Source organism: Chenopodium quinoa, unplaced genomic scaffold, assembly GCF_001683475.1.
Source record: "Chenopodium quinoa cultivar QQ74 unplaced genomic scaffold, ASM168347v1, whole genome shotgun sequence".
NCBI lineage: Eukaryota > Viridiplantae > Streptophyta > Magnoliopsida > Caryophyllales > Amaranthaceae > Chenopodium > Chenopodium quinoa.
Window position 1 is genome coordinate 7,507,098 of NW_018742205.1, and position 23,349 is coordinate 7,530,446.

At 34.2% G+C, this 23,349-nt stretch overlaps 3 protein-coding genes across 3 annotated transcripts; 2 read left to right on the forward strand and 1 right to left on the reverse strand.

The window, feature by feature from the left end:
- Window positions 1-509: 509 nt before the first annotated feature.
- LOC110731468 (chromatin assembly factor 1 subunit A-B-like) lies at window positions 510-7,088 on the forward strand. The gene is made up of 4 exons (XM_021911324.1): window positions 510-1,305; window positions 1,524-1,998; window positions 5,122-5,246; window positions 6,407-7,088. The coding sequence occupies exons 1-4, from the start codon at window positions 1,177-1,179 to the stop codon at window positions 6,848-6,850; spliced, it is 1,173 nt and encodes a 390-aa protein (XP_021767016.1). The 5' UTR covers window positions 510-1,176; the 3' UTR covers window positions 6,851-7,088.
- A 2,461-nt stretch (window positions 7,089-9,549) lies between these two features.
- LOC110731476 (probable LRR receptor-like serine/threonine-protein kinase IRK) lies at window positions 9,550-13,655 on the reverse strand. Its single transcript, XM_021911332.1, has 2 exons — window positions 11,582-13,655; window positions 9,550-11,275 (listed from the first exon to the last, which is right to left on the reverse strand). Exons 1-2 carry the CDS (start codon window positions 13,036-13,038, stop codon window positions 9,817-9,819), a joined length of 2,916 nt encoding a protein of 971 aa, XP_021767024.1. The 5' UTR covers window positions 13,039-13,655; the 3' UTR covers window positions 9,550-9,816.
- Window positions 13,656-19,863: 6,208 nt separating this feature from the next.
- LOC110731486 (putative FBD-associated F-box protein At5g53635) lies at window positions 19,864-22,796 on the forward strand. The gene is made up of 4 exons (XM_021911339.1): window positions 19,864-20,073; window positions 20,887-21,861; window positions 22,039-22,185; window positions 22,269-22,796. The coding sequence occupies exons 2-4, from the start codon at window positions 20,902-20,904 to the stop codon at window positions 22,464-22,466; spliced, it is 1,305 nt and encodes a 434-aa protein (XP_021767031.1). The 5' UTR covers window positions 19,864-20,073; window positions 20,887-20,901; the 3' UTR covers window positions 22,467-22,796.
- Window positions 22,797-23,349: the final 553 nt, after the last annotated feature.

Below are 23,349 nucleotides of genomic sequence, written 5' to 3' on the forward strand. Positions count from 1 at the left end.
GACATCTTCTCAACTTTTGTCTTATAAATAAGTAATACTATAAATTGTTGTCTTTTGAGAGTGAGAGATATCTCAAGTGGTAGAACTTTTCTCCCAATTGCAAGAGATCGTGAGATCGATTCTCATCATCCGTCCGGCTTTCTAAACATTAAAAAAAAAGGGGGGGGGTTGTTTTCTTTGGTCAAATATGAGTCAATTTAGGGAGAATAAAAAGGTGTGATCATTGTGATGGGGTTTAATGGTTTATACTTTGATCATATTAGAATTGAACCAACCGACTATGAGAGTTGAAATAAAGGGCTATTGCTTGGGGCTCATGAAGGAAGTAACCCCACCAAGTATCAAAACTCAAGCATTCTCACGTTGTCTATAAAACATTAAGGCATACGTTCTTCGGTAGGGTTTTGTAATATAACTAGAGGTGATCAAATTAACACCACAACAAGAGTTGTGGTCAATTTATTAGAAATTTGCATAAAGCAATGTAAAACATTAGTACCATATTGTAATTAGTCATATGGACCAATGAGGTCTTAGCCAAGAAGTAATTATACTTGAATGAATCTGATCTACAATACAATAATATTGCTACGGAAAATCTATTTGTTTATCTATAGTGATTTTACACATTTTTACCCATGACAAAATATGCAATTTTGCCCCTTGATTAACATATCGAATATGACAATTTACCCCCAAGGGCCAAATGCATATGATCATCAAACAAACCAGTCTTTTCACCAAAAAATTTTAAAAAAAACAAATAAATAAAATAAAAAAATCAAACAAACCAGTCTTTTCTGGCGTCAAACCTTGGTCTTTTGGAGAATCGTCAACCTTAGCAATTTGCCCAATTGACCTACGTTTACGTTTCTTTTCTTCTGATTGCATAAACCCTAATTTAGTAACGCCTTTCAATTTCCAATTCGTTGATGAACTCAAACACCTATCTAATTTCTTCATAAATTCATGCGATCAAAGCAATAATTAATCAGTACTCCATTGTTTCTAATTTAGTATTAGAAAAAACTCAATTATCAGTTGATCACAGGAACCGTCGAAATTTTTAAGTATGTTGTTTGAACTTGTCGATTGGGATCTTATCTTCAGCAATTAGGGTTTATCTGGGAAATTGATTTGGTTTTTTTTTTTTTTGGGTTATATCCCCCTCTGGAAATGGGCAAGAATGTGATTTTGACAACAATTCTAGTGATTCTGCTTGTTGCCGACGTTTCAAATGCTGCCTTCTTGTGGAATTCCCGGATATTAGCCGCCTCTCCGCCAATTGAAGATCCCAATAAACCAGTAAATTTCTTTCTATTTTGATTTTTGGTTGTTAATCTTATTCATTTGCTCAAAATTTTTGTGAATGGGAGCTAAAATTTGTTTGATTATGCACATATAACTGAGATTAGCTAGAATATGTTAGAATTTTAGTATACACTGTTTAATTGATGTTATTGGTGGTAGAGTTTATATTGATTGGATCTGAATTTGATAATATTTTCGGGGGTGCTGTTCAGGGTACTCCGATTCCGATTCCGAGTCCGGTTGTACCCGGGAAACACTCAAGCTCAGTTGGTGGAGAGGAGAAGGGTAAGGAAAAGAAGCAAATTGGGCCTCCTCCAGCTACTACAGCCGGGAAGGATGCCTCTAAGGATAAGCAGGCGACAAATGATACACATACGACGCCTGTTACACCGCCAATTGAAGCTAAAGAACATAATAATACGAGTAAGGAAGCTGTGAAGGATCAAGAAAAGGACGAGGAGAAGAAGGAGGAAGAGAAGGAGAAGGCAGAAGAGAAAGAGGAAGATAAAAAGGAAAAGGAGAAGGAACAGAAAGAGAAAGGAGAAGAGAAAAACAAAGAGGTACCAAAGGAGAAAGCAGAGAGCAAACCTGCTGTACCCGTTGGAAGCGATGAGAGCTGTGATAAGATAGGAAGAAGGTGCCAGGACTTGAAGTCGATGACTGCTTGTGTCAAGAGTTTTGATTCTGGTAATTTTGGAAATCCTTTCGTGCTTTGCAGTTGTTAATTACGTGTTAGACTCCTAGAATCATTACTCTTTTAAGTTATAATATTTTTGTCTATATATAGTGGGTGTGAAGATTTTGTTAGAGTTTCACTATTATAGTAATAAAGGTCCTTGCAATTTTTGTGAATAATACTAAAATTTTGGTTTGCTGACTGGAAATTGATGTGTGTATACTCATCTTTGGGATGAGTATACTCGTAAGATGCATGGTTTGCTTCCTTCTGATCTTGGTAAGTTTGATTGAGGCTTCTTGCCAGAGCAAATTGTAGCAAGTTGATAACAATATAACATGAAAGTAGGTAACAAATTTGTCACGGAAGGGCCCACAATATTGTAGTAGTCACCCATACATATGGAGGAGAACTTGTGTCAACAACTTTTTGCTCATTATTTATTCATGAGATCTTCTCTCTCCTTTTGCATCTTTGTGATAAACTCAATCTCTATCTGATTTTGTTCCAGATTAAAGATTGAACTCCTTGATTTCATTCAACTTTGTGATTAGTGAATCAAGTATTTATCTTTTTCTTGCATTTCATTGATATCCCAAAACCCCAAAAAATAGCATCTTTAAAAGTGAGAAAATTTAGGAGATTTAAATGATTTGGTTGATGAATTTGAATCAAAGTGGTATTAACAGCCTAGGCCATTAGCCTAGAACATTTATTAGGTGATAATTTTTCAATCTTTAATTTACTTCTTCAATTTTCTATCTCCTCCTCTCTTCTTGTATCTCCTCTCTAACCTATCCAAAAGCTTTCACTTTTAGCTCTGCAAAGTTTGAAACTTTCACCTTTTTTTCACTCAACTAGTCAACTATATATATCTAACCTCTTTTATAGCAAGATGGGTGATAGATTGATGTATGATGATGACATGATGAGTATAGAAAGGGGAGTCAGTATGGCCCTTTCAGAATGCAAAACCTAGGAAGGACCTTACAAAAGATTATTGATTGAATATTTCAAGTTTTGAAGTACTTTGGACTCATAGGAAGTCCTAACATGAGGGGTATAAATCCAAAGAACAATGGTGTTCATATCAAGTAACTCTAAAGCACCTCGGTATTTGTGGAGGATGAGTTAACCTTGGATCCTTTATTTTTGATGACGAATTCAAGGTTGATTTTAGTGCGTCTATTTATGATATGAATTGATGTTTGTGGCTTATTTATTACATTTCATGAGATAGTGCATGCTTCTTACTCTTCTTCATGCCATAAGGTTTTTGAATTTCACGCTTGTAGGCATTATGATAGTAATCCTACACCTGTTTGAATATTAGAAGTGGACTCTGAACATGATTACGATGTTAATATGATTCATACTACATTACCTTATGATGACCTTGGTATGTGTATTAGACTGCGCTCATTGAATGCGGCTTTGATGAAGCTTCTCTTATGCTTGGTTCTTGTTTACCATATGGGGTTGGAAAGAGTGAAAAAGAAGACAATATGAGTGGAATGTTTTCTCTTACGGTGCCTTGTTTGATTCATGCAACCTAAGATTATTGTTTAAAATGTTTTTCCTCTACAAAAATTGCATTACATTATTATCGAATATTTCCTTGAATAATGATGGCTTTATCAATCTTGGAAAATTCTATGGTTGTCATATAGCTCTTATTTTGGATGCTTAGCTAGAGGACTCAAAAATTTGCTCGGTTTGATTTTGTTCTTAACATTATGTGAGTTTACTTGGGTTGTGATTGCATCATCATTGGATTGGCAATCTTTGTGTTTAATACAGGTGTATACAATGGTTGTAGATGGTTTTCTTCAATTAGGCTTTATAGTTTCTAATAAAGACGTCATCATCTGATTTATTGTGTTAGTTTTGTTGTCACCTATAGGATTTGATGTCAACTGCTTTTAAGAGAAAGGGTTTGATGTTGGAATATTCATTAGATCTATGGATTAAATCTAGATGTTCGACTAGGTTTCAAAATGGTGTTGATTTTTTTTAGGAAACGGATATTTGGCTGGCTACTTTATGTTATGATGTGGCTTAGTTGAATAGGAACTATCCTTATGTCTTGGGATAACTTTTGATGATCAGACATGGAGACATTAAAGCAAAGGTGAAAAAATATACAAGTGCTCTTAGATTTGGGTCAAAATTGGGCAGCAATATCTTCTTCATTAAAATGTTTTTCAAGGTGATTATGCTTAGAGAAAAGGTTTCAGAGCTTTCCGTCCTAGGTCATAAGATAAGATCGAACTTTAAATAAGCAAGATATGACCATTTGAAGTTGAGCTGTTGAAACCTCCGGTCGTGCAAAATTGCACATTGAAGATGAGAAAAACCTTCAATTCGCATGATTGGTCGAACCAAAATTAAACTTGCATCTTTGTTATAATAAGAAAGTATCTCAGCCATTCATTTGAGCTGCTGAAACTTCCTGTTGTATAACTGGTCGGAATCTTAGAAAAGGATAACAACAGAGACATAATGCCTTAGTTTTTATGATATGAGCCCTTATGCTTTTCATAGGTAGTAGAAGCCTGAGTTTAATTTTTCTTTGTTGAGTGAGTGCTTCTATTAGCCCTCTTGTTCCTGTTATCATCTATGGTAACTTAGCTAAAACTATCGTGGACTCATAGTGCATTAATAAGGGCTATATAATGTTGTCAGTTTCTTGCAATATGTAAAGTTATTGTTCATTTCCTCTCTGATCTATTTTTTAAGAATGGAGCAAAGTGGCTAACTTTTGGGCGTTATCTACTGCGTAAGCCTAACACTCGATAAATAAGGTGAACTCATGTTTAAAGCCTACATTTGTCAGATTAATGATGGTTAGGTGGCTAGCACTTCAGCCGTTAAGAGTTTTAAATTGTGTAAAGGATGCTAAATCTCCAATATTCATGTGTCATGGCTGCATGAATCTTTCTTCCTCAGCTCCCCTTAGGTGGTTAACTGCGGGGATTCTAATGGGAACTTAGGGCAGTGGTAAACTGCAGTATGATATGCTAATAGATATGTATTTATGTTTACCATTTTATATGATATTAGTACTTTCAACTGATATGGGTTAAAAGAGCTGGGGAGTTTTTTCATTTTGTTAAATCTTACTCTTGTATCAGATTCAAAGGCTTTGGTCCTCCTCATACAGAACAAAGGGGATATTAGCTTGAAAGTGGATGTCTCTGCAATGTCTTCTGGGAGTAAACAGAAGGTGATAACTGTCCCAAAGCTTCAGAATAAACAGGTAAGACTTTAAACTTATGCCTGGTCTGCACTTCTCATTTCATATCCAAAAGTTGAGTAGTACCAAACTTTATCATGTTCAATCATTAACTGCTTTGCTCTCAATGCTTAATTGATTAGGATCACCTATCAGCCTTACTAGCTTAATAATTGGTGTTTTTAACTGCCTGAACTTGTAATTGTGTCTTCCTGTTCTTTGTTAAATATATATGCCCTTCAGAGTATGCCTGAAGTTTGGGACTCTCTAGAGAAATTCATCAAATAACATTTGAATTAGAAGTGAAATAAAAGGAAAATATTTGTTCTGTGCTCTGGTGGCTATAGTAATGTCTTGGCAGTTTGGGCATTAATCCCTATGCTTTCTTGCCTGACTGCTTTGTACCAACCTTCTGTTGGAGTTGGATAATCACATATCATTTCCGGCTAATTGTTAGCAGCACAGCATCAATCTGACTTAGTGATAGGCGTGACTTCGTTCTCATGCTTGATGTACATGATTTAACATATTACTGAGAGGTGTCTTAACATCGATTGTTGCTTCAGTCAAGCTGCTTAAAAAGGAGGTGATTTAACAGAGTAGTAGGGTAGTGCCGGTAGTCTCCCTTATTATTTTCAAAAATAGAATTTGCCACAAATGTTAATGCTGGAATTTTGGCTGTGCATCAGTGCATTATCACCTGAGATTTCATTGTTGAGATATTTCAAAATGGATAAGTGAATATTGGGGACTGAAGTCTATTTTATTGTATGCAGCCACTCTGCAAAAGCTAAAAATCTGATTTGAGATTTTGCCAACTAGGGTATTTTGGGAACGATGTAGATATTTATAACCCAAAAAACATATGTGAAAAACAATGAGTGGCATTCTTATTAAGGAAGTGTAAAATAACATTTACGGACAGAGATTTATATTGTAGCCATACTATTTGAAGAATTGTCTATTTATGCTTCTTGGGTATCTGTTAAGATTCTAATTTTGGATGATAGCTGAAGCTTAGTGTTTTAAAAAAATACGTGAATGCAAGTTCGTGTAAAAATAAGTTTATCCCTTCATCACTAGTGCAAACTTGAACTCAATAGAGTAATAGCTAAAAATATTAACCGGAGATCCTCAAATAGTCAAATTACAATTTTAATACTTCTTGCCTATGTATTACTCAGGTGGAAATGTCACTGGCTGATGGTGGAATCAATGAGATCACACTAAATGCCGGTAATGGAAATTGTGTGCTACATGTAGGCACTCCTGCATCACAAGGGAATTATTTTCAATTACTACCATCATATTCCAAGTTCATGACTCCTACATATGGTGCCTACTTGGTTCTAGTGATAACCTTAATAGCTGGAGGGGTGTTAGGTTGTTGCTGGTTCAGTAAAAGGAAAGGACAGCGTGATATCCCATACCAGGAACTCGAATTGAGTATGCCAGAATCAGCTGTTGCTGCAGAAAGAGCAGAAACAGTAGAAGGATGGGATGAGGTTTGGGATGATGACTGGGATGAAGAGAATGCTGTTAGATCACCTGGAGGCCATAGAATTTCTGCAAATGGTCTGACAGCCCGGAACTCGAAAAAAGATGACTGGGAAGATTGGGATGATTAGAAATTTTTGGCAACTTTAAAATGTGTAATGTGGGAGTTTTGCATAGTAAAACATGTAGGGGTAAAAACCCTTTATTATAGTACCATGTGTTTACATATAGTATATATATAGTGGGTTTATAGTGAAAGCAGCTTGAGTTTTTTGACATTTTATTTTTGATGGACAGTTTTTTGACAATTTTGACCCCATGTATATGCAAAAGTTGATTTATGGAAGTTTTGATTGATTCCTATAGTTATACCTGTTTCTTCTTACTTTCTTTGCCTTGAAAGAGAATTAACATATCCTTTTGACTTTAAAACTACTCCTTTTGTGGACCATGCAACTTTTGGTCCCTTTTCTGCCTGATGTTTAGTCGTTACTCATTAGAGTCTAATTGCTGCTCAAAACGAGTGACGAAAACAATCAATACTATATACTAAAAGACACACCGGCAATGACACGTGTCATTTTCTGGTGTGTCCCTTATTTTAATTTTTTTTTTAAATAATTTTTAGAAAACAAATTTTATACATAAATAAAAAGATATCATAATAATACATAAATAAAATATTTGACAAATCTTATACATAAAAGAAAAAGATAACAAAATAATACATAAATAAAATATTTGATATGTCTTTCCATAATATATACATTGACAACTATATTTTTTTTTTTGAGAAAAATATAAAATTAAGTAAAAAGAAATAAATATTAAATCAGATTTTTAACATAATTGTGCCAGAATGTGTGACAGAAGGTTATGTACTACCTATTACAACAATAATTTTATTTAATATATTACCGTGCATGGCACGGGACATAACCTAGTATACGACTATAAGACTATTTGTATAGTCGGTTACCAGATGGTGACTTGATTGACGCTTACAAGCCCTCCCTCGCGTGTCTCTCTGAATGTGTGGACAAGTGCGGGGCATGAGCCAATCACCACTGCTAGTGCTAGCTTTGGCAAAATTAATTTGTCAAAAACATGTCTGTTTTTATGCATCCTGTGAGAGTTTAGAATAGCTTTTAAACCAGCTTAAACTTTTTAAAAGCAGAGGGGAGTGGTGTTGAATAAGTTAAAGCTTAGTGGAACAACCCATCCCGAAATAAAAGGATATAGAAGTACAAAACTTTGGTCAGTACATCTGAAAAATATGAGTAGGAATCTAGTTGCAAAATATCAATATAAAAAAAAGGTTCATATAATTCACAAAGGAAATTGTGAATTGCAAATTAGTTTAGTTGATGTATAGATTTTGATTTTCGTAGCTTGGATAATGTTTCTTGTAGCATGAAATGTACATTGTAGGCGAATAGTAGCTACAGAAAATTTGTGTCTAATTGCAGCACTGTTTTTAGTTTTAAAGCCTTAAAAAAATGACCCTTCACGTAATGTTATCAAATCTTGTCAAAGCTACCACACACGATGTTTGAATTTAATTACTTTCAACATTGTTTATTATCAATGATACTATTGGTACACAACGGTGCTTACTTATTGTTTAAATCGTTCAATAAGGTCGTCTTCTTAAGAATTACAATGGAGCGTCGAGCATGAAAATCAACAAATCATCTCAACAAAGAGAGAAATAATATCCCCATCTTCTAAGTTATCACCGAAAATGTCCTTTAATATCCAAAACGCACATTAAAACGTTTCCAACCCGTTTTCACACATTTGTCTATCATCCCCAAGTACCCTTGACTGTTTGGTGCCTCCTACATGAGTAACATCACCCCATCCATGAAAAAAAAAAGCATAACTTTCATTTCATACACTAACCCATATGATAACGATTTGCTTTTACTTGGGTACATTTTTCTAAAGAAAAAACAAGAATAGTGAAGTACATGTCATAAGATAGTTGATGAGGTCCCCTTAAGGTGGAACATCATTTGATTGAGCATGAAATATAACTTGAAAACTAAGGTGTAATAATTATGTCAAATGTTATAAGTATTTAATTCAAAGTGTTAGTGTTGGGAGTGATAGTGCGTGAAGTTGAAGGTAATTCGCATGCATCAATTAATTTATACGTACTACCTGCACGTCTACGGCGTGTGCTATGTGTACTAATTATGATGTTTGTTTATTTTATTATTTATTTTTTAACTGTGACTGAATCCAAATTATGTCTTAATTTTTGTTGCTTGAGTCTGTTTCCTCTGCTTTTCTTTCTGCGCAATTTTTCTTCTTCTTGTCGGAAAGTTTAACCAGCTTGTGCATTCATTTCAAGACTAACCTCGGACTTGGGAAAATATATAAACCCTGTATTCAAGTTTAAGTATAATTGAAAATATGACATGATTTAAGAAGGTTTCTTTTAAAAGAGTTGAATCATGTTTGGAATTTAAACATTCCAAAATAATATATGTGACTTTATTCCGTGGTGGGGTGTTACTTGACAATAATGAGCTTTTTTGTACGAAAATTCTTGTTTCTGAATGTTTTGCAAGCAATTTACAGTGGTTTTTGACTCCTGAGTTTCAGTTTAATTGTTATTTCAGAGAATACATACATAGCTTGATCTGAGTTTAATTGTTGTTTCAGAGAATACATACATAGCTTGATCTTGCACTTCATACTTAGGTGTTACATAGCTTTCAAGAAGAATCTTGAGGTTGAAGGTGTCAATATGATTAAGCAGTTGAAGTTAACTAATGTATATGTCACAGTTTCAGACATAAGTTTATCTGATGAAATTATATTTGCAATGAACACAGCCAAAATTTGAGTATGCTGTATACAGAACGATACTCAAAAAACCGCTATATGTGGTGCCAAACACACCAAAAAGGATTACATCAAACAAATATGCCAAATAAACAATTGACAAAAGATGTTGAAAGGGAAATGACATTTTCTATATACCCTCTTCTTCCTGTTGCTTCACAAACCAAAATATAACTAATTTGACCTTTTTGTCGCTTCAAAGCCACCATATACATTCCTCTTAATGTGGTATAAGACTAACCTAAACCTGTTCGATCTCCTCATCTCTTCCTTCTGAAGGGCATTGGATGAGTTCCAAAATGTTAACCACTTCTGCCATGTCTGGCCGATTTGATGGAACTTGGGACGCACATATCAAACCAAGCTTAATCACTGGAACAACCTCTTCTGCGACAAAATTCCCTTGAAGTCTCTGATCGATACAGTCCTCTGCCTTTCCCTCCTCGAGTGCTCCTCTAACCATCTCAGCAAGCACAACAACATCATCTTCCATGTATTCTACTGGCTTTCTTCCAGTTACAACTTCAAGGACTAATATTCCAAAACCATAAACATCACACTTCTCTGTTATCTTGACAGTTTTACAGGCAAATTCAGGTGCCATGTACCCGAGTGCACTCTGAATCTTGCTGCTCAATATGTAACGGTCTAGCATAGGCAACAATCTTGCTAACCCAAAGTCTCCAACCTTAGCTTCGTCGGAGTTGTCAATCAGAATATTTGAGGATTTGAGATTATAGTGAACTATGTTCATTTTATGCAGATGGTCTAAACCCTTCGCCAACCCAACAACTATATTGAACCTTTGGTGCCATGAGAGAGATGTTCGGCTAGGATCTTCGTGGAGGTGCTTAAACAAACTCCCACCTGGAACATACTCGTTGATCAGGAGTTGCAAAGAAGGGGTCCAGTAATACCCTTCTAGCGCCACAAGATTATGGTGCCTCACTTTGCCTAGCTTCTTGACCTCCCTCTCGAACTCTTCTTGAGACTTGATTAAACTTGAGATGTTGAGCTTCTTGATTGCAGCTGAGCGCCCATCCCCTAGAACCGTATGGTAAACCACTCCGAACCCTCCACGACCTAGCTCAGAGTCCTTGTTCAGGAGAGCATGAGCCCCCGATCCAAAATCAGCTTCACCAGAGAACATGACTAGTTTTCCATATTGGGAATCACTCATTGGAGAACCACTGAACTCATCTTTGCCAGAGAATTCCATGGGGGCCGCCAATTGGTGAGAAGAATTTCGGACATGAAGGTTGAGGAGAGAGATGATCACCACACCAAGGAAGATAAAAGCAGCAGCACCAATGGCAATTAAAGCTGAGACACTGAGCATAAGCTTCTTGTGATGGGAATTCGAAGGGAAAGAGTCATCATCAGAATTAGTTGATGGATTCGGGTTGAGGACAATAGGCTTAGGGTGGACTGCAGGGCAAGACTGATTAACAACTGATCCACACAGGGATGGATTTCCGTATACTGATGTGAGAGGAATGGAATCAAAGAAGCCACCCGCAGGAAGTTCCCCTTCAAGGTTGTTGTTCGAAACGTTGAAGACAGTTAAGTGGGAAAGATCAGTAAGTTCTTTTGGTAAGTTGCCAGAGAGATTGTTATAGGACAAATCAGCAATCTCAAGGTTGGTCAATTTTGCTATTGTAGGAGGTACAGGACCTGTGAGATTGTTCTTTGACAGGACTCTGCACATTTTCAGTTCATTCACATACACGTTGTTAGATACTCGAATTGAATGTCTACAATTATAAAGTTTTCACTGCATAATTCAGCTTCATGTATATGAGTTACAGTGCACATTTTAGTGGAGCAATTTCATCACACATTCAAATTATCAAATACATACATACCATATACTAAAAACAGAAATATGATATTTCAAGCAGAACACCCAGCAGCAAAATAGAGCTTCTAGTATAAAGTTAATCTATCAATTAAGCGTAGAAAAACACATCAACAAAGTGTAACAATATGCACAGGATAAAACTTACAATGCTGTCAAGGATGAGCAGTTCTCAATCTGAGGTGGGATATGCCCGGTTAAGCGGTTCCCTCCAAGCCTAAGCTCTCTAAGCGCGATTGCACCTCCAATTTCCGAAGGGATGCTTCCATTTAACATATTGTAACTCAAGTCAATAACTTGAACCATATTCAAGTCACCCACAGTACTTGGAATTGAGCCTATTAACAAATTGCCAGACATATCCAGAAACTTTAAGCCTCTATAAGCATTTATCTCAGATGGAATCACACCGGATAACTCGTTCGAAGATAAGTCCAGAACCTGAAGGCTCTGATAAGACAATGCATTTGTTCTTAGAGAAGGAAATTCAATCATTCCTTTGAATTTATTCCTAGACAATGAGAATTTCTGTAAACCCATCTCAAAAATCCAGTTAGGCATTTTCCCTTTTAACAAATTCTTACTAACATCAAGAGCCAGAAGATTATCACAGTTCATCAGAGATTGAGGCAATCCACCTGTGATTCCATTAGAGGATAAATTCAATTCCTTCAATGATCTAATGTTCCCTAAAGTAAAAGGGATTCTTCCAAAGAATCGATTCGTCGAAAGATCCAGACTTTCAAGGCTTTGCATATGCCCAATCCAATCAGGAACTTCCCCACTCAGTAAATTTCCATTCAAACTTACTGAACTACACATATTAAGCTTCTGCAATGATTCTGGAATCACCCCAGAAAATGAATTTTCACCAAAATTAACCGACTGCAACTGTAAACAGCTCCCAATATCTTCTGGTAAAACCCCAGAAAATGCATTCTTCCTCAGACTAATCACCCTCAAACTGTACATTCCTCCAAAACCTTGAGGAATTTCACCTTCCAACAGATTATCAGACAAATCAAGAGACTGCAATCCATTCAAAGACCAAATCTTTTCAGGCAGATTACCCGAAATTCGATTCGACGACAGGTTAACAGACTGTAATGTCATACAGGAGCTCAAAGATTCTGGTAATACACCAGATAACCCATTATTAGCAAAAGAAACAGACTTTAAAGACCCACATTGTTCAAAAAGCTCACTAGGAATAAACCCAGATAAATTATTTCCACTCAAATCAATAGATTGCAAGCCCCAAAGATGAGCAAACTCAGGATTAACACTCCCAGAAAGATTATTATTAGCAAGAGAGATTATTTGAAGGGATTGAAGTCGCAAAAGACCTCGGCTAATCTGACCAGAAAGTGAAAAATTATCAAGATTAAGCTGAGTAACCCTGTTAGTAGCAGGATCACATTTAATACCACCCCATTTACAAGGACTATCATCACTTTCATTCCAAGACAATAACTTTGATTCTGGGTCTTGAAGACCTGCCTTAAAAACTATTAACCCAAGAACATCATCATTCAATGCATCCAAACACAGCACAACAGAGGGTATTATTAGCAGCAGAAACAACAGCAAAATTTTCACTACCATTTTTTATTTTATTTTTTTTGGCTATTTTTGAAGGTAAAGATTCAATCTTTCTGGGTTAAAATGCCAGAATAAAGGAAGGGTAAGATAGATCAAAGATGAAGCAAATGTACCCAATTGGGAGAATACATGGTTTGATTTTTAAGGGTATATTGCCCTAAAATTGAAGGGCACTTGAGTTTAAAGCAAAAAAAACACAAACAAAAAGGGGAAAATGAGAATGTATTGATAAATACTCCTAAACAAGAAGCTAACAAACAAGGTAGTAGATTTTTCACTAATTTTTTTTGGGGAAGTTGTTCTAATTAAAGGAAAAGAAACGAGGAAGAACAAAAGAAAGAAGAGTGAGAGAGTGACTGCAGCAGAGATCTTAGTTGAGAAGGGCCAAAATGGAAGATTTTGGAGGAGAGAGAAAATGGAATGTGGGACAGTCAAGGGAATAATTTGGAGAGCCCAAAGCTTTTTATATTGCTTTTTTTATTAGTTAGTCTTAAAATCCAGTATTATTGCATAAAGTGTGGTAGTGGTACATGTCTTAAGATCGTATATTACTGTATTAGGTCATGTTCTTTTGAGGTTTATGCTTTGCTCTGCTAAGCTTTATTTTGCTAAGCTTTATTCTGCTGACTTAATCTGCTCTGTTGAAATACCATAAGCTCAAAATAATAGAATCTTACTTAAATTGATGCAAATTAAAATACTACGTAGATTAGTTAGTTAAAAAATTTAAAAACGAGACTTACGATTTAGGCTCAAAACATTACAGTAAATTAAAGTTATCTCGATTACGTGACCTTGATTAGATCTCAACACTTATGATTTTTATGGTCTAATATTTGCAAATCGAGTACTTAAAAGTGAGGGCTTAAGGGGGAAGGAAAATACATCCTCACCCCAAATACTGTAGTTGAGAGGATTCGACCTTGTGATGTTAAAATTATACAGTAAATTCCTCACTAACTTTACTACGAATCTACGATAATTAGTTATTGCATACTGGTAAATAAGATAAAGTACGTTGAGATTTGAGTATAAAGATGTAGTATGTCCACTGGTACTTTGTCCTAGAGTGAAATTTGAAGAGAGAAAACATAGTTATTTTTTATTTTATTTTTTATTTTTTTTGGAAGAAGAAAAAAGGGGAAAGAAGGAAGGGAGCGAGTGGACTTTTAACAAAGCAAACGGCGTAAAAAACGCCAAGCAGTGAAGTGGGGTTTGTGTCTTAAATTACCTTCCTATTTTTAATTTTTTATTATTATAAAAATTTAATTGAAAAAAAAAAAAGTGAGAGCATTTAATTTAATGTAATTAAATACTGAAGTAGTGTCAGTTAGACAGTTACAGAGAGAGGGAGAGAATTAAATGCATCAGAATTAAATTAATTAGTCTGAAATATAATTAATGACATAGGTTTAGTATGTATTGTGAATTTGTGATGTGGGTGGTCAAACAAGAATACTCTGTTTCACATGCTGGTCAGACTCTTTTTTAACAAGTTAATAGTAATATGCTAACGTCAAACAATGCTTTCTTTTTCTTTGCTACCATTGTGAAGATCACCTTTCCTCGTGGTCCCATGTAACTACTAATCCCTCCTTAAACGTGCTTACTTTTGTCTAATTCCGAGCTTTAAACGAGTTTATATACAGTGATAATGTACTATTCAATCAAATGTTGATACGGAGTACAACATATATTAGACAAAATAAGTACTCATAAGAAAAAATTTGCACAAAATTAGTTACGAAGTATATAACTATGGAAAAAGAAGGATTTATATGTTCTCTAACGGCCTAACACAATCTACATAGAGATAATATACATGTACGACTGTACAAGCATGACTGCATGATTATTTTGTTATTGAAAATAAGTTTTGTTAGATTATTATTGTTGTTGTTGAATTCAAAATTTGATTTTTTTTCATTACTCATTCTAAAAAGCTTTTTTTTTAGTCACAATCTTAGAAATTACGCTATAACCAAGCTTATTGATTTGACAATCTACTTGATGTCTTGATGTTTATGTTAGTTATATGAAATCTGTAATAAACTACAATCGACATGACAAGAGTCACAAGGAAACTTGTTTTATTAATCTCACAATCTTAGGTTCAATTAGGCACATAATATGCTTAATTAATATATTCATTTTGGAGGGAAATCAACATTATTTCCAAACATTGAAACATGTATCTTCATAGAACATATGAAAAAAGTAAGAAGCTTGTGTAATTGCACATAATTGGTGCACTTTCATGATGATGGCTTTCATGTGTTGGAAAGAAAATCTTACTCGAGTACTAGATTTTACGTAGATATTCAACCTTCATATATTTCACTATTTTTAAAAAAAAAAATACCTCTTCCATTTTATTTTATTTTTAAAAATACCTCTTCCATTTTATTTTATTTTTAAAAATACCTCTTCCATTTTTATTTTTTTTCATTATGACCGCAACACTATTTTGAAAAGATTCACGATTAGCAAGTAATTTTGTAAGTTGTTCATGACAAGTAACACTTGACTTAATGTGATTTTTACTGTAATTCGTAGAGATATGAAGATCAAATATAAATGAAGGCCGATAAATCTTTAACCAACTACATCAAACATTATGTGACAAGTCTATCTAGTCATGACTGTTGCAATAATAAAAGAACATAAGAGAAATGGGAATAATTTGAGTATTTAGCAGGTAGTGAAGTTGACAAATAAAAACTACAGCATCTATATCTAAATCGACTATATGCTTTGATTCTGCAGTAGTATCTGTATCTATCATGATTCTATAAGACCACACTACACTCATGATGTACACCACTATGTTTCTTAAAGTGCTTTAAAAGTGCACTCAATTTGTCTTTGCTGGTAGACCCATCTCCCAAAGTTAATTTAAGTATTGGATGTCAAAATATTTTTATGAAATTGTACGTTATAATTAAACTTGTTTTGAAATCATGTAAGTATTAAATAAATACCTATATACTTCTATAGTCATTAATTGAATTAAAATCATCACAATCATGGCCCATGGGGAGCAGTAGTAATTGTTGATGCTCCAAGAATGAGGGTCATATAGTAGGCAATTGCATGTAAATTAGAGCTCCCAATTATGAGCTCCTAATATTTCATTCCCTTAATTAATCACACTACCTTCTTGTCGTCGTTCGAGTAATTGATGAGTACAAATACATGGTTAATTAGTTCTCCATCTAAACATAGCATAATTATTATATGTATTGACAAGTATATATCATTCTTATTCAATTAGTATTAGGTATTCCTGGAATACCTAGAATCTAATAAATGGGCTAGAAACCCAACTTAAAAAAAATGTGTTAGAATTTATTTCATTAAATAACAAATTAACAAAACGAAATAACATAAAGACATACCCCTATATCCAAAAAAAAAAAAACAAAAAAAAAAAAAACGGATGAAAAACAGATCAATTCATTTCACCATCCTCGTTTCACTCTCCACTATCACTCTTCTTTTTTCTCTCTCTATTTCACCATTTGAAACGGTTGAAAATTCTTCAATTGCATCCATCGAAGACATGTTATATATTATCCCACTGAAGCAACAAGTAGTTCAAGTCCATTAACTTTGTTAAAGGTATATATTGTTATTCCAGTTACTAAACATGTTATTTATTGTTATTGACCATATTATTTTAGACCTACTCAATGTTATTTCAGATTTTATGATTTTAAAAATAATCAATGTTATTTTACAAATAGAAGCATACTATTTTTATAACTAGAAATATTATTTTAGAACTAATAAATGTTATTAGATTATATTATTTAGAGCTAATAAATGTTATTTTAGATTTGTAATGATTTCCGCATCAAAATCAACAAGAGGAGATTCAATACCACTACAACGAGCATCATCGGCCTCGATACCCAGCAAGTTGCACAAAATCATCTTCAATTTAGAAAAGTAGTTGACAAAAAGAGTGATTGATTGGATTAAGAGAAAAATCAGAACGAAAAAATTTGCAATTGGAAAAAAGAGGATTACATTCATAGAGATTGAAATAAAACAAAGGGAAGCAAAAGTATATCAGGAAGAAAAGGGAGAAAATCGGGAAGAAGGAGGGGATAATAGAGGAAGAGGCTGACTATATACCTATTACCCAAGCTAAAAGCGAGGTTGTTTTGACCCCAGAGTACCATACTCACGGTATCTGGGAGTAAGATAGAAATTGCGATTGACCATATTGTCTCTCTATATATGGGCTTGATGAATGCTTTGATGTCATTTTGAGTAGTGTTTAATGGTGAGCTAGCCATGCTCCATGCATGCAAGTTAGTCGATGATGCTTTTCAAAGGGATTAAGCATTAAGGTTGCTGGTTTCCTTCGTTTAGTTTATATATATCGAATTCAATTGCTTAGCTAGATTGTATTCACTGATTAAATATTTCTCTTCAAGTAACTAAAAGAACATTCATGTACAAAGAAATTAAGATTGAGATGTACGAATTGAAGTACAAAGTATTTGTCACTCGAAATCTTATTATCCAAAGTCTTATTTATATAGGGAAAACGTATATATATAGAAAAGTTGGATGGATTAGCAAAGTTAGCATGTAAAATCACATAGAGGTAGCATGATAACACATAATAGTCATTCTTCAAGTCTTATATATACCCTCGTAGTTACAACTCTTACGAGTTTGATTCTCATCAACGCGCCAGGGATCGATAGAGATAATTGGCATTGCCCGAAAATTTAACATACGTGATATGTCTGGCCTACCACTCGGAAGAGAGAGAGAAGGAAAAAAAAAAAAACTGGTAAAATCGATTCGTTCGTTATACTATCTCCGCTTTCATGTTTAACTTCTGATGATAAGTCATACACTATAAACTAAACAGTACCAACCTGCCTTTTACATTTAGTACTAATAACCAGCTTACCTTGTAAATTTGATAAAGACTTGGGAAAAATAATCTACAAAAGTTGATTCATTGTTTTGGATTAGATGGCATGGTTCGTAAGACCAACAAAAAAATAATAATAAAATCAAGTTTTATACTTCCTCGATTATTTTTTACTTGACCTGTTCTTTTATCATGCTTGTCTATGCAAAATTTTAACGATTAATAGCTTTAATTCTCCATAAGTAAAAATTATAAAAGTTATATATTATGACAGTACTTATTGAGACGAATCAAAAAGATCCCACATGAATATGTTTTTCCTTATATATTATTCATAAAAGACGGTCAAAAGAGGGGTGGTGAATAATGTAAAAGTCAAAGCGGGTCAAGTAAAAAAAACGGAGGAAGTATATAAATTAACTATTATACGCAAATTAAGAAATAATATTATAAAAATAAAATCAATCAGATAAACTTAGATGCTCCTGGTTTGGGGCAACTAAAACAACGTTGTCTTGGCATGAACGATCTCCCCTTTGGCCCTTTTTTACGTGTATCAACAAAGCTGTTTTTGTCACTTCCAAGTTCTCCTTGGTTCTTGGAATTCCTCCCTAATTACCCAAATAACCCAACTTTTTTATTAAAATACTTCTACTTAATTTAATCAAACATGTATTTAGAAGTGGCTTATAACTTACGAAGTTTTAGACTATTAAGGGACCAATTGTATGCCATCCTATCTTACTTTAATGGAACACATGCTCTTAAACTAATTTGTACATATAGTATAACATGGTCCAAGAGGTGTACTATTTTGAAATTTTTCACATAAAGAGAAAGTCATCCATCTCATAGGAATTCTGGATTATCTATGAGACTTAAATACACATTACATGGGTGATAAGTGGTAACAAATTGATAATTAATAAGTCAAGGTCTATAGAAATACGGAGTAATATTTAATTTGTATGCCGTGCGGTATGGTGACACATTAAACTTAGGCAACATTTTTAAAAATTTGGTTATGACATGACACATACTAAGTTGAATGTTGGATGAGCTTATTCATGTCCAAAATATCCAAGTCCGTAATATGTTTTTCTCGTCTCAAGTTACTTCAGCTTGGTGTCATATTCCCTAACTATGATGGTGTAAATCTGCTCTTGTCATGTTTGGCTTCCTTGATTCTCCTGAAGAGCTAAATATTGATATTTTTGTTTCTACTCTTGAGAAATTGACCTTGTGGCTGAAACATGAGGATTACATTGATAGAAATGACAATAATATTATTATAAATACACCTAATCTCTAGACTCTAGTACCTCTCCATAGATGACAAATTTTATGCTCAGTATGTGGTTAAAAATCTAGCATGTCTTGATAATGTCGATGTAAATTATCAAGACAGGGGTGATATAAATAAGCTCCTTGGACTTTTTAAGGAGAATTTTTGCCACACAGAGTCTGAAATTGCATTGTGACACTGTTGGTGTAAGTCTCTTAACTTCATTCCATCTCAGTGCTATTTTAAGCATCTGGGTTAAATTTATATTCTGATCTTGATATTTTTCTGCATTGGTTATATACTTATATACTTATATCTATCAATTATGTTTGTTTGTTTTGATTTGATAGCTATTAAGGTTCTGGGATTAGCTCTCAATTATACCTGACCAACATTTCCTCATATGATCATGTTAAACTTGCAATTATTTGTGTACATTCAATATGATAATTGCAAGCCAAACATAGTGTCCAATACACATCTTTAACTATGTATATATTTAATATGATTGGATTAAAAATTCTAAAAATTAATATTTTTAAAATTTATTTCAAGACGAATTCAACAACATTACACATGAAATAAATTTGACCTTTATAAATAGTCATACAAGTAGTTTTTAGGACTTCTCACTCGGTACGTTTAAACATTGACCACTAAAGTCAAAATGTAAGTTTGGAAAAATGTACTCCGTACTTGTATTAATTTGCTCAAGGTTAATTAGACATGGGAGGGCGGCAAATGGCGCGAAATTGATAAAATATAGTTTTGTTACACTCGTTCTCTGCTACTCCAATTGGCAATTTGGCCCAATTCTCTTAAACCCTAATTCCATCTCAATTTGTCAATTACCCAGGTACTTATCTTCAACTTTGCTTTTCGTTATAATTTATTGTTGCTAATTCCTCTGGATTTACTCTTGCTGTGATTAGTACCGTTTTCATTTCTGGGGAATTAGTTAGGGTTTTGGTTTTAAGAGTACTATAATTTGTTTTTATGCCTAATACTGGAAGACACACCCCTTAATTCATTTATTTTTTCTTGATTTTATTTGTCGATAATCCATTTATATATGTTTTGATTGTCAATTTGTGGGTTCCTCAATAAATTTCTTAAAATGATTGATGATGAATCTATGTTTTTTTTTTTTTGGTTTCTTGATTTAATTTCGTTTTGATTGTGAATTTGAGGAGTCTAATGAGCTATCATGCATTCATGATTTAGATGGGTCGAGTAATCTCAATTTGCTGTCGAGTTTAGATGATTAGTAGTCTTGAGTTCCCCTTTGAAAAATGAGGAAAGAGGATCAACATTGATCCTTCTCTCAATGAAAATCGATTTAGTTGCCCTGTAGTCGTAAAGATGCTCGATTTGTTTAAAAGGTGTTGAATGAAGATACTTCTTTTGTTATTGCCTTTGGTAGCCTCTTTGATTTATCTGGCTGCACTCAAAATGAGGCTTATTTTGTTTTGTACTCGTGTTTATTAATGTTGTTACCAATTTCTCGATATTGCTTGGTCAAATCAAACCCAGAATATTGTAATTCTATCTGATCTTTATTTCTTATGTTTGTATCTGATTTGTTTAATCTTATTCTTACTTTATGGTTGTTTAATCAGTGTTGCTAATAACTGCCACTCGATTTAACATTGTGACTAATTATTTTTAGGCATTTAACATTTAAATGGATTCTGAACTAAAGAGCTTACAAAAGAGACCCTTTATACAGAAAGGAAGTTACAAGAAGGAAGTTGTGGAACAATTAGACAGAATAAGTGATTTGCCATATCATGTAATTGCTCAGATACTATCTTTCCTTGGAACAGAAGAAGCAATTAGAACTAGCGTTTTGTCTTCAAGGTGGAGGTATCTTTGGAAAGGCATAACTTGTATTAGTTTGTGTGGCGCTAATTCTGATCCTGATAAATTTTCAAATCTTGTGAAGCATGTGCTTCTAAATTGCAGTCCTTTAAACTTCCAAGCATTTGACCTCGCGTGTCCTAGTGCAATAGACTTATGTCGTCTAAATGCATGGATTGGCTGTGTATTAAACCACAAATTGGAAAAGTTAAAATTATGGATCAACAAATACTTTTACGAGCTACCAGAACGCCCCTTAGCACAATTCGTTCTTTCTTGCAACACACTAGTAACTCTCAAGCTTGATTCATGTTTTGATTTTCATATACCAGAGTCAATTGTTTGTTTTCCTTTTCTCAAATTACTTGATATTGATGTTATATTCCCTGATCACAACGGTGTTGTAAATCGACTCTTGTCTTGCTGCCCAGTGTTAGAAGAACTGGATCTATTTGGCTACGTGGATTCCCCGAAAGTGCTAAAAATTGATGTTTCTAGTTCTACCTTAAGAAAATTAAGCTTTGGGCTGCAAGATCAGGGAGGCTCATGGGAAAATGAGTTTACTATTACTATCAATACACCCGATCTTGAACACCTCTCCATAGAAGATGACTTAATATCTCGGTTTGTGCTGAAGAATTTAGTACGGGTCCAAACTGTTGAAGTCAATTATTGTGTCTTTAGTCTTGGACTTTTAAGACCTGAACATATTAACCGCCTCCTTGAAATCTTAAAGGGAGTTGCTGCTGCTGAGGCCCTGATATTGAATTGGAATACTTTAGGTGTAAGTTTCTTCTTTTCGTTATATCCTCGCTTTAAAGTACCTAGTGCTTAATTATTAATTCTGAGCATAATTCTTGCTTGTTACAAGCAATAGAAAATGAAAAATAATTGGTTTTCTGATTTTTATACTGGTTTTAATTTTGTTGTATCCTTCAAATTATATTCACTCTCTATGAAGGTTCTCGGATCAACTCTCAGCTATACCTGGCCAACATTCCCAAATTTGAAAAGGCTTATAGTGCATTTAAGTGCTTTCTCGGGTTGGACCTGCTTTTCAAAAGTGCTCCATAGCGCCCCTTGCTTGGAGGTTCTTATTTTGGATATGGTGAGTGGCAGTGTCTAGAGTATGTTAACTTTAAAAACTAAATAACTTCATATCTTATGTTTGCTATTTCTTAACATTTACAGGAGGGTATATATGAATTATATGATGGCGATAAATACCAGTGGAATCCGCCTGACATCATTCCTAATTGTTTGTTGGAGCACCTCGAGGAAATTGGAATACTTTGTTTCAGAGGAAACAAAGATCAGTTGCAAGTAGTGGAGTATTTGCTGAATAATGCCCAAGTGTTAGTGTATGAGTATTGGCTATTGTTTGGATGACTTGAAAGCAGAAGTTATAGGGAAGTTATTGACATTTAATATAGCCTCCAAGACTTGTGATGTTCAGATCTATGAACGCCTCGAATTTGAAGTTGACTCACTTGGCAGGATTTCCTTATGGGGAATTTGAGTTGATTGTTATTTGTTTGGGTTATTGTTGTTTATGTTCACTACTGTAGTGTGCCAAACTTCATTTTCTATTCTTACATTCTATTTTGTCTGATCTTGTTATGGTATTGAAGAATGGAAAGTATTATGACAAGGAAATATCAATCGTCCAAATGTTACCATTGAAGTTCTTGAGATGAGTATGAAGTCAAATTTCAGTGACACCAAAGGATAGGCACATTTTCCTTTTTCTTATTGCTACTTTCTCGTATTTAACAGAGTGAGAAACTATGATATCACAGTTCGGACTTCAGCTCCTCACAACTCCAGTTGTCTAAATATGCCGCAGCAGTTTGCAATTTGCATGTAGATATGTTGAATTCCGATTGCAGCATTCTCAGAGACAATGAAGCCAACTAGTCCCTCAATGCTAAATTTCTGATTGAAAGTTCAGATTGTTGTGTTTGCTGAGTGGTTTGAATTAGCTGATTGCTAGGCAGTGATATTAGCTGAATCCTGGTCTAAACTCATCCCAAAGCCGGATCCACCAAGCTGAACTCTATATTAGACTTTCAGTAGTAGGGCTTAGGCTATGTTTAGTTTCACTTATTTCAATATCTAGTTATTTATTACGTATTCCAATTCAGAAAAAGATAAAGGCTAATCATATTGTATTGTTTTATTAGCAAATTTTTGTCACTAAATATCTATAATTTCGTATTGAAATAAATTATTAAAATTACATATCTGGTGGATAGTGTTAGCATACGTCAAA

Excerpts from the sequence above, each read along its gene's own strand:
- LOC110731486 (XM_021911339.1), top strand. The coding sequence starts at position 20,902 with ATGGATTCTGAACTAAAGAGCTTACAAAAGAGACCCTTTATACAGAAA. Across the intron at positions 21,862-22,038 it reads TGAATTGGAATACTTTAGGT|GTTCTCGGATCAACTCTCAG; the intron begins GTAAGTTTCTTC and ends CTCTCTATGAAG. Across the intron at positions 22,186-22,268 it reads AGGTTCTTATTTTGGATATG|GAGGGTATATATGAATTATA; the intron begins GTGAGTGGCAGT and ends TAACATTTACAG.
- LOC110731468 (XM_021911324.1), top strand. The coding sequence starts at position 1,177 with ATGGGCAAGAATGTGATTTTGACAACAATTCTAGTGATTCTGCTTGTT. Across the intron at positions 1,306-1,523 it reads TTGAAGATCCCAATAAACCA|GGTACTCCGATTCCGATTCC; the intron begins GTAAATTTCTTT and ends GGTGCTGTTCAG. Across the intron at positions 1,999-5,121 it reads TGTCAAGAGTTTTGATTCTG|ATTCAAAGGCTTTGGTCCTC; the intron begins GTAATTTTGGAA and ends CTCTTGTATCAG.
- LOC110731476 (XM_021911332.1), bottom strand. The coding sequence starts at position 13,038 with ATGGTAGTGAAAATTTTGCTGTTGTTTCTGCTGCTAATAATACCCTCT. Across the intron at positions 11,276-11,581 it reads TGCTCATCCTTGACAGCATT|AGTCCTGTCAAAGAACAATC; the intron begins GTAAGTTTTATC and ends GAAAATGTGCAG.